Source organism: Manacus vitellinus, unplaced genomic scaffold, assembly GCF_001715985.3.
Source record: "Manacus vitellinus isolate BGI_N305 unplaced genomic scaffold, ASM171598v3 scaffold_16_pilon, whole genome shotgun sequence".
Lineage (NCBI taxonomy): Eukaryota > Metazoa > Chordata > Aves > Passeriformes > Pipridae > Manacus > Manacus vitellinus.
Window position 1 is genome coordinate 680,344 of NW_021939189.1, and position 11,274 is coordinate 691,617.

Here is an 11,274-nt window from a genome sequence, read left to right on the forward strand (position 1 = left end):
CCTGCTGCCTGCCCCTGCCCTGCTGCCTGCCCCAGCCCTGCTGTCTACCCTGCCCTGCTGCCTGTCCCTGCTCTGCTGCCTGTCCCTGCTGCCTGCCCAGCCCTGCTGGGAGCTGCTGCCTCGCCTCAGCCTGGGCCACACAAACACTGCTCGTGCTGGTTTTTATGGTTAATGCACTAATCTGGCTCATGCACCAAAGGCACAGTTTGGGCAAGACTTGTCTGTTCCTGGTGCAGCTCGGGTGGTCTCAAAGCAGTTCCTCACATGGAAACAAAGGTTCCAGAGGAAAAGTGTTTCTATGAGCATTGAGTACCCCTGCTGAACATGCACACTCTGGGCTTGCTGATCTCCAAAGAGAAATGGGCTACATTTTGGTGTCTTACATTAGAACCACGTGGTGAATGAGAACCACACAGACCCTACACAAATCCTGATAACCTGTCCATATTTCCTTCAAAAGACTCATCATACATCTTTTTTTTTTTGACAAAAGTTGTAGCCATAAAATGCAGTTTCTCTGTGGATGGGCAGCATCAAATCCCTAACAGTTCCCTAAACCCTGCCCAGACCCTCAAAGCTTTGGGGATGGATAGTTTTTGAAGGCTCCTGCCAAGGAGGTAAATGTGACTTCTGAGCAGCCCCTGGGGTGGGAGGTGGGGCTGGGGACAGAATATTTCGCTGTTGCTTCTTCCCTCGTGTCTCAAGTGCACATTGTGGCTTTGAAGAACTGCACTAATAAGACCAGCTCTTGTGGTTTTTTGTTTTATTTTTTGTTTTGGTCATTTTCGTTGAATTTTAGCACCAGTATCTCCAGACAGTGGCTACTCATCAGCTCATGCAGAAGCCACCTATGAAGAGGACTGGGAAGTCTTTGATCCGTAAGTGCCAGTGTTTGTACTGAAAACAGTCAGTTGATCATTTTGGGTATTGGATTACGATATTTTAATTTATATTTATTATTATATTAATCGCATCATTTTAATATTATGATAATGAGCTCCAAAAGCCCTTAACTTAAAAAAATAATTGTATATTGTTGTGGGGTTTATTTCAATTTAAAATACTTATTTCCTGTGCATCCTTAAATATTTCAAATATTTAGTTGACCTAAAACATTACAGTTTTACAGCAAAATCTGTGTTCTTTTCAGATATTATTTCATCAAACATGTGCCCCCACTAACAGAAGAACAGCTGAACAGGAAGCCAGCTCTCCCACTCAAAACCAGAAGCACACCAGAGTTTTCATTAGTTCTAGACTTGGTAAATATCTTTATAAACACAAACCAAAGCAGGGGGATGGGGTATTTCCCTTATTTTGCTTGTGGAAATCAGTCATGTTTGCTTTAAACAAAAAGACTGTTGAACGCCACATAAATTTTAGTATTTTTAGTCAAAAATACTAGTTAAAGTAGTTAAAAAGTAGTTTAAAAAGAATTAATAGTGGCAGGAATAGAATGCTTGTTGTATTTGTCAAATACTTGCATCCTTTTTTTAAAAGAAATTACAGTTTTTATAATTTCACAATCTTTTCTTTCTTTTATATATTTTTGTAATAGGATGAAACATTAGTGCACTGTAGTCTAAACGAATTAGAAGATGCTGCACTCACTTTTCCAGTTCTTTTCCAAGATGTCATTTACCAGGTAAAAAGAAAAACACAAACCCCTCTACTTTGTTTAAGGTGGGAATCCTTGGGGTTTGTATTTGTTCTCATCTTGTGTAAAGAGAGGGAGGCCTGGTGATAAAGTTACACCATCCTGGTGATGAGCTGCGGGTGGCACATTTGGCAAGAAACTTTGTATTCACTTCAGCTGTTCCCCTTGTCTTGCCCTCTGGTCACTTGGTTGTGTCCACATAGAAATGTGATATAATTCAGTTCATGCACTACAACTCCTTGTGGACATTTACTGTGATGGGAATGGAAATTTAAGCCTATTCCTAAGTGACTGTTAAAAAAATTGATAAAGCTGAAATCACCCTGAAATGAGACAGTTCAGCATCCTCCCTTCTCTCCCTGGATGTTTCAGTACCTTTCCTCAAAGCTGTAGTTCTGTGTGGGCAGTCTCTGAACCAGAAATAGCTGTGAGCAGAGCCTGGGGCTGCTGTTTTTCCCCTTTGTGTTGTGACTGTGGGCTCAGGTCACGGCCAGGTCTGTCCAACACACACCAGATATCACCTGAGGGTTGGCCCCAGGTACAGAACAGAGCCTGGGACGTGCCCTCACTGCCACCAGGTGCTCCAGGGCCCTGGGGCTGCAGATTTACAGAGGTGCCTCCCTGGGAGCCCAAATCCTGTATTTGGGGTTCAGTCAGAGGCAGAAATCTCCTGACTCGGTGTCTCTTTTGTGAGTCCACAGTTTCTTACAGGGAATGATTTCTCTGTGTGTGCAGTTCTGTGCTGGTGGTATCCAAGTTGATGGAAATTTGGAAGTAGCTGAAGCCTTTTCCAATCCCTTCTGCCACCCCAGGCTCAGGTGTAACTGTGTTCAGGTGTGATTGTGTTCAGGTGTGATTGTGTTCAGGTGTAGTTGTTAGTGGTGGTTAAGATGATGATTTAGTTCAGGTGTTGGCTCACGGTGTCCAGTGCTGGAACTGGTGCTGCCCCTCTGCTGAGAGCTGAGTCAGGATGTTCAGTCAAAGCAACCAGTTCCATTTTTAATTTAGAGACTGTTCAACTTTTATATTTTATTGAAATTATTTCTAATTCTGTCCAGTTTCCCAATAGTTCAATGTTATCATCTCACACCTTCACTCAGAGCTGCTCAGGCTGTGAGCCAATGGAATATTGGTGTAATTAGGTTATAGTGGAAGTTACTGTTTGCTGTTTATTTCTAATGCCCATTTTGGCCTCCTCTGTAGCAGGTGGCACAGTGTGGGGTGGGGGAGGCTGGGGGAGTCTCAGTGTTCACTAAAGCCCATCTCTGCTCCAGGTCTATGTCCGGCTAAGGCCGTTCTTCCGAGAGTTCCTGGAACGTATGTCTCAGATTTATGAGGTAAAACAATTGGACACTACTTTTGAATTTCACTTTTAAGTTATATCCACACACTTGCATGTCAAGTAACGACTTTTTCCCCTTCAATCCCCAGATCATTCTGTTTACTGCTTCTAAGAAGGTGTATGCAGACAAGTTATTGAACATCCTGGACCCCAAAAAGCAACTGGTCAGGTAAAAACAGAACATTGTGAACATGCCCTCAAGGACCAGCACCTGTACCTGCTCATCCTCTGTTAGGCTGACTCATGGCAAATGTCCTCTTGAGGATCAGAAATGTGCTTTGGAATACACACTGCAAATAAAGGAAATAAACTGAATTAACAGATTACCTTTAAACTACTCAAAATCGATTTATTAACTATAAATTATGGCTTGTATAACTTTTACAATCAGCATGCTGTTTGTTCATATTCAATCACAAAATCATTTGTCTGTTGGTTTTGTATTAGAGCTGGTTTGGTTTATCATTTCTCAGTACTGAGCTTTGTTGGGAAGTGATTGGCTTTTCCAGTTCCTTAAGGCAGAAAGAAATTCTGGGGGGGTAAGATTCTGTTATGCTCCCCTGGAAGGAGGACTGTACCTTAGGAAGTTGAAACCAAAGAGATTCTGCTCAGGGGTTCCCCCTCCTGGGGTGCCCCAGGTCAGGGAAGCAAACACCTGCCTGTTGGTGGTCAGAGCTGTGTGACCTGTACCCAGCATCTCTGCACAGCCCTGCTCTGCATCCTGGTGTTGTATATTCTGAGGGAAACTGGATTTTCCTCACACACACAAGAAAAGACAGTGGTTTTCTCCATTGCTTTCACTCGGTGGCGTGGGCACATCCCAACTCACTTTTGAAGTGCAGGAAGTTAAGATGTCACTAATTTTGTCCAGGAACAGTTGTATTGTGTCTTGGTTTATGTGACATCCACCACAGAATCTCAGTCTGGGCCTGGTAACCTCCTTGCCACTGTGTAAACTAGACTTGGGAATCCTTTCAGTCCTTGGAATACCTGAGCCTGGCTGTGTCAGCGGGTGGGACGGTGGGCAGGAGGCACTGGCACCTCCAGAGCGTGAGCCTGGCTGTGCACCCGAGGTGTTAAACCCCCTGCAGGCCAGGACTGGGGTCATTCCTGTGTTAGGGCAGGGCAAGGCCCGTTAGACACAGAGCCAGCCAGGGTTTGGGACTGTGCAGAGCTGTCCCCGTGCTGCCCCAGCGGGGCTGTGGTGCCCGGGCTGTGCCCCAGCCCGAGGTGCTGCCAGGCCTCCTGTGACTCACCCTCTATATATAAATGCTGAGGCAGCAGCTCCTTCCCTCCATGGCAACGTTGGGAGCTCAGCTCCTGTATGGAATTAAGCACACTATGTACAGCTTCTGAAAACTCCATTTAAAAATATAAGCAGCCCGGAAGGGACTGCACTGTCATAGGGCTGGGCAACCCCAAACCTGCCCAGTTTACAATTTATAATTCTGTCGATGTGCCATGAAATGTGAGTTTTATTCCTGCTGTTTTTTGAATCTGACTCCTTCTAGTCAATCCATCCATTTCTTCTGTCATGACTTACACAGGAGCAGATTAATTGGAAAGGAAGGAATTGATGGGATGTTTTGGCCTCGAGGCTTTTTCTCGAGCTACAATAACTGAAATAGGTTAATTGCCAACAGAGGTGTAATAGGAAAGGAAACATTTCTTGTGATACTTTGTGCTCTGGCACTCGATGGCACGGGAAGGCCTCATTCTGTGGGAGCTGGGACAGAGTGAAGGGATAATAACCCCCAATAAATTGGCTCCTGTGCAGCACCTGGGGCATGGCACATCACTGGGGTGTTTTGGGTCCCTTTGGCAGTCTGAAAGGGATCAGAAAGCAAGAGCTGTTTAAATACACACACCCACAGAACTGGGTTAGTGCAAAATTACCTGAACTGGGCATTTTAGCAGTAGAAAGCTCTAAAGTGAATGGGAGAGGAGCACAATTCTTTAAAAGGGGCAAGGAGATTGGAAGAGAAGAGGTTGGGTAAGGCCCGGCAGAGTCACCTGTTCCTGACGCAGCGGGGATGTTGTCATTGACCTCATTAATTAGTGTCTTCCTTTAATGACAGGCATCGACTTTTCCGTGAGCATTGTGTGTGTGTACAAGGGAATTACATCAAGGACTTAAACATCCTGGGCAGAGACCTCTCCAAAACCATCATCATCGACAATTCACCGCAAGCCTTTGCTTACCAGGTGAGGGGCTGTGGGCAGCAAACCCCTCAGGGGGGCAGAGCTCCCTGGGGCAGCACACTGCAGCCCTGCAGCTGGAGTTCCCTTCTGACTGAAGTCTGGGGCCAGTGAAACCCTGCACTTGGATCTCTCTGCTTGTTTAAGTTTGGGGCTCATGTTTGTTTTGAAGTTTACAGACCAAAACTGTGGGGAAAATACACGTTAATGAACTCTGACTTGGAAACATATTTCCTCCAGATGCTATTTCACAAGTCATATTTGTAAATAAATTAAGTATAAATCATGTCTTGATGATTTTTTTTTTCCTTTTTTAACTTTAGCTTTCCAATGGAATTCCTATAGAAAGCTGGTTCATGGATAAAAATGACAACGAACTCCTAAAATTGATTCCATTTCTGGAGAAACTCGTAGAGCTGGTGAGTGTTTCCTTTCTGTGGCTCTTGCCAAAAACGTCAGTAAACTCTTTTAAGTATTTTCACATTATTTTAAGGGTTTTGAGTCACTGGGATTTAGGCTGATGAGGGTCCTGTGTGTCCCTGTGTGACTAGGCTGCTGTGGGCTGGATTTTAGAGTGGGCACAGGGACGTGTTCACACAGCAAAGGGGGGACTGCTGGCATTGCTGGCTGTGCTGGAAACCGAGGGCAGTGGGGTGGGAACATCAGTGATAAGGCAGTTGGGGGTCTGGGGACATTGGCATGACACAGTGCCCGTTGTTGGGAGTGCTGTGTGCCTTTGTTCTTGAAACAAATAAATCACCCCAAATCGTTGGGGGTGTTATGTAGTTATTTCTGTAAACCTCTTGAATGACATCATTCGTTGCTTATGTTTTGTTACATTAAAATAGGGGTGTTAGACAGTGAACCCTGTGAAAATGTGATTCCTGGCTGTGTTCATTGCCCTAAACCTGCACTTCTCCCCCCAGAACGAAGACGTCCGACCTCACATCAGAGACAGATTTCGCTTGCATGACTTGCTACCCCCCGATTAAAGCCTTTGCTCTCGCTGCCGAGGGGAGGAAATGCAGGACCCTGTTGGACTAATACAAAACATTGCCATTACTGTTGAAATTTTGCATTTTTGTACCCCGTCTTGCTTTTCTTATCTTTGGTGCCCAACACTGATCAAGGGTTACAGAAAGAGACTTTCTACACCTGAGGTTGCCGCCATCAGTACAATCCAGTACCCGCAGTAGGGAGGCTAGAACAGAAAAGGCTTTAGAACTAGTGCAACTCCAAGGAAATTTTTTATGTACAGGACATCTGCAGTTTATAAAGAAAATTCTGTTTCTGCCACCAGCAGTTTGACCTGTAGAAACACAGGATTTTATGATACAACAGAGATTGAAAATGGACTCGGATTTTCTCTCTGTTCGGTGCTCTAAGTGGGTTTGTAGCCACTTTTCTGTTACTTTTAAGATTCTCATTTCAACAGGAATGGCCAGTAAAAGTTGTTTTATTTTTCCTGTTAAGGTTTATAACCTTTTTACATTTTTGACCTGTATTAGATTAGAATTTCATTATGCATTCCTTTTAGTTGAGGCGCTTCATAGTTTTTCTGGAAATAGCCAAATTTTGTTAGTTTTTTATTAAACAGTTGGCTGGCCGTTTCCCTGCTTTGTCTGCCTGCATCCTGTATATTTGTTTAAAAATATTCTCTAGTTTTAGCCCACGTAAGTTTCATTTAGAAAGAAAAAAAAAAACCCCTGCATTTATATTTTCTTTCTGTAATATTCTACTGTAGTCGAAACCTTTTCAAAAATCAAGAGACTGGCTAGATAAGAAGATAAGAATTACTAATATTCCGAATCTTTTAAACCATTGCGATGGCACGTACTCCGGACAGAGCACACCTGGCAGCGGCCCCTCGGATGGACAAGGAATACCTCACACTGTGCTGTGCATGGACCTGGCCAGGAGGAGGAGCGTGGTCAGCTGGCAGGTTTGCTGGGATCCCATTCCTGCTGCCTCCTTTGCTCCGGGACTGCCTGCTCCGCTCAGTATTCCGGGGAGTCGGGCCTGGGCTGGGCACCCCTGTGACACTCCCGGTTCCAATCAGCCTCTCCCGGGGAGCAGCCCTGGCAGGGCTCCACCTGCCATCCCAGTGGTTTCCCGAGGGAATAGGCCCCAGCCGTGGCTCCTAATGCAGCGCCCCGGAGGTGATATTTTTGTAACGGTGGGAAATCTGCTTTTCCGGAGGCTTTTTATGGAAGGTAGAATTTGTACAAGGTAGGAAGCTTTGCCTCTCGACTGCATTACCACGCCACAGGCTCGGACTGGTTTTGTGTAAAAGATGTCACAGAACGGCACTTTTTCTAAAGAGAAGTTTGCTATTTTGTATGCTTGATAAGAAAGTACAGTATTGGAAATTAAAGGTGGACAGCTGATAATTGAGAAGTATGTCAATTAATTTTTTATGTATATTACCTGTTTACTTGTACAATTTTATTGTACAAATTACATGCAGCTTCATTTTCAAATGAGTCCTTAAAATAAGGAAAATCTTTTTAGCAAAACATTTAATTTTTGTATTTTTGATTTTAAAAGGCATGAGTTATGTCAACTTTTTCCAGTGTATTAATGAAGATTTTAACTTTTCATCAGGTTGAGTGTTTTCTTACTATATTATCTGTTGTGTATGTAGCTAGCACATGGTGTCACTGAACTGTTAAACTTAGCATGTAGAGCAAGCCTGTTTTGTGGAAAATCCTTATTCATTAAAAACAAAATCATCATGGCAGATTTTCTGCAAAAAAGTGAAAACATTTGCAATTCAGAATACTGATTTTTTTTGTATTTAAAGAAAGGTATTTTGCTTGCAGGAAAGAAATACTACAGATTCATTTTAATGAGAATCTTTTAAATGTATTTATCTTTAGGGCATCTGGGCATCTTTACGCTGTTTGTCTTATGTCTTTATTGAAATAAAATGTACAGAACATTACCTTTACATCTGCTTCGTGCAGCCGTGTCGCCCTGGGCAGCCCTTCCTCGGGTGCTGTGCCCATGGCTCTGGAAGGATTGCTGGATTTTGGAAGTGGGCAGCTTGTGTTGGAGCTGCTCCTTGGTTTGCCAGCCCGTTGTCAGTTGTTCTTTGTGGTCAGTTGTTCTTTGTGATGTAAATCTGAATTTGAGGGGTCTCATTAGTTTGGGGGCAAAGCTTTGTGTAACCGGGGTTTTGTCCAGATCTCAGGTCACAGAGCTGCTGTGAATCCACTGACCCACCAGAGTGAGCCCAGTTTGGTTCAGTTCGTGGCCCTTCTCTTGTTGTAAAGGGTGTTCAGCTGTTCAAACAATGTCCTTGTCTCCAGGTCCTCTCAGTGGCTCCCCCGGTTCCAAAGGTGCTGCCGGGCTGAGGAGAGCAGAGCCAGGTTAGAGCTGTGTCTGTGCTGTGCCCACCAGAGCCGGGAGGGAAACCCTCCTGTCAGGGGGGAATGGTTCTGCACGGCTGCACTGCCCAGGGGACAGACACTGCCAGGGGACAGACACTACCAGGGGACAGACACTGCCCAGGGGACAGGCACTGCCCAGGGGACAGGCACTGCCCAGGACACACAGCCAGTGTTCCTGTGCTCCCATGCTACCAGCCTGCTGGGTGTCACTGAACACTGCACAGAGGTTCTGCCTTCTGCAAAATGTCCCTTCCTACAAATGTCAAACCCTTCTGGAATGAAGCAGAGTTTTAATGCACAGGTTTTATTTCTCCTGTTGTCTCGAGGGCGAGTTCCCTGTTCCTTTCCCCAGAACCCCTCCTGTGACCAGGGCAGGCTCAGCCACGGGTGTTACTGAGCCTTGAATGTCTGGAACTCAAGCAGTGCATCTGCAGCTGGATCATTTATACCCATTCTATGTATTTTGGGGAAGTACAACACCCTATTTACAAAGTTCTGAATGTTTTCTTTTGTGGTCTCTTGCTGGATCGTGGTGATCCTGTGTCCATTTTCCATGTCCCCATGGATTCTGTTCTAGGTTGGAGCATCTTGGTTCTGGCAGCACAATACCACCTTTAGACCCATTTTGGCAATACCTGTTCAATCCTTTGTTTTCCCTGGAGTTTCTCTGTAGCTGGAATAGCCCTCACCTTGGTGTTGCTGCTTCCTTCCACCTTGGATTCACCCCAGCTGCCATTTTTCATTACTTTTGAATGTATCAGGAAGCCTGGATGTCTCGGGAGCAGAGCAGAAATCTCCCAAAGCACGAGTGGTGTCAGCCAAGGGCGGCAGGAGGACACGGATCAGCTCTGGGCAAAGCCCTTAAACTGCTGTCAGACCTTGGGGGTGCCGTGAGCAGCAAAAGCCCTTGCAGAGCACGTGGTCCCCTCCCCAGACACTGCTCTGTCCAGTGTTGGAGTCACAGGGATGGCTGGATTGATGCAGCTGGAGAGCATCGAGCCTGCTGGGAAGAGGGACCAGAGGGAGTGGATGAGGAGGAGGAGTGGGCACAAATCCCACCAGCCCAGCGGCAGCAGGACAGCACAAATCCCACAGCCCCTCATTCCAGAAGTGATTCCAATCCTTCTCGTGTTTCATCTGCAGGCAAAAACACTGCTTTGAGGATTTGAGCTAAAAGGGACATCAAAATCCATCCTGGGAATTGTGTAAAGCTGGAATGTGAAGACTGAGGGAGTTCCGCAGCGTCTGGGCCGGTGAGTGTGGAGGGTTTCCCTCCTCCTGCTCCTTCCTTCCCTGGGTCACTGTTGCTGCTTCCTTGGGCCAGGCACGGGCTGAGCCTGAGCTGGGAGCAGATCCAGCCAAAAACTGACCCCCAGAGGAGAAGGGGAGATGGAGGAGCTGCCCAGGCTGCTGGGAGTGGGAGGGGGGTGAGGGGTCACGGGAAGACAGTTTTTCTGGAAAAATAATTGTGGCATTGAGCTGGTTCAGCTGGAGAACAGTGTCACAGAGTCCCACGAGGACACTCAAGGACACTCAAAGAGTTGGTCACACCAAGGCCACAACATTTCAGCTTTGCATCGGAGGTTCCTGGTGTGGAGATCCTGGAGTGGAGGAATGGGAAGGAGCACAGGGGCAGCGGGTGCTCAGTGAGGGGTCAGACTGCTGGGAAAAAAATACCCCCAAACCCCCTTTGTTTGGAAGCAAACAAGGATGTTCTGCTAAGGAAGGACGTGGACACACCTTGTGGAGCACATCCCAACTTTGCTTGTCCATGCAATGTAACTGTTTTGCTTTATTTTTTTGATACTTGCAAGAATGTTGTACCAATGGGCCAAATCTTGTAAAGTGTGATGGGAGGAGAGGTCCTGGCCAATGGATTTGTGTTTCCTCTGCAGTCATTTCTAATCTGTAGAATCAGAAAGATTTATATTGAATATTTATGCTCTGGCTACTGTTTTTATGATTTTTAGCTGATATCATCCTTCACTGAGACTCTGTTTTCTGCAAATCGAGACATTGCTCCTGTTGGTTTTCAGCTTTGAAGGGAAGGAATTGTGTCTATGTTTTACAAGCTAAAGATACTGGAGGCCAACAATGAAAAATTTCAATGTTCTGTGTAAATCCAAATCACTGCACAATTCCTGGCACTTTTGTGATTATCCCCACAGCAGCCTGTGAAACCATGTGTGGACTTGGTGAGGGTATAACTTGGGACATTGTTTGATCCATAGTTACATCTCTGTTGTTATTTATATGGCCTGGTAAACGGGGGCCAAGGAAGAAAGGATGATAAATTTGGAAGTCCTGTTTTTTCCATCTCATGTTTATCACAGTGTCAGAGACCATTCAATTGTTACCTGAAAGACATAAATTTATTATCTTCAGACAAAATCTGGGAGCTGGCAGTGAAATGAACGGGATGAAGGGAACGTTCCCAGCTTTTCTCTGTTCGGTGTTATGTGGCAGAGATGAAAGGAGGAAAACCACACCCCGAAGAGGTGGACAGACCGTGCCGTTCTGGTGCGGAGCAGGAGCACGGGGCGAGCGTGGTGGCCGCGCTCCCGTCAGAACTGCGGCCGTGGCACAGTCCATGCCCGTTTTCAGAGGGCACAGCGCTGGCGGGGGCAGTGCCCGTGTGCCGGTCCCGCTCCCAGCCCGGGTTATCGGTGCCCAGGGCCCGGGGC

General features: G+C 46.0%; 1 protein-coding gene across 1 annotated transcript in view; it reads left to right on the plus strand.

Annotated features, from left to right (window-relative positions):
• Positions 1-8,142, plus strand: part of CTDSPL2 (CTD small phosphatase like 2) — a 15,059-nt gene extending 6,917 nt beyond the window's left edge. Inside the window, exons 6-13 of the mRNA XM_029958819.1 lie at positions 800-878; positions 1,151-1,262; positions 1,559-1,645; positions 2,932-2,994; positions 3,089-3,168; positions 5,078-5,204; positions 5,522-5,617; positions 6,125-8,142. Coding sequence (XP_029814679.1) covers positions 800-878; positions 1,151-1,262; positions 1,559-1,645; positions 2,932-2,994; positions 3,089-3,168; positions 5,078-5,204; positions 5,522-5,617; positions 6,125-6,190 — 710 coding nt within the window. The 3' untranslated portion in view covers positions 6,191-8,142. The remainder of the gene's footprint in view (positions 1-799; positions 879-1,150; positions 1,263-1,558; positions 1,646-2,931; positions 2,995-3,088; positions 3,169-5,077; positions 5,205-5,521; positions 5,618-6,124) is intronic.
• The last annotated feature ends 3,132 nt before the right edge of the window (positions 8,143-11,274 follow it).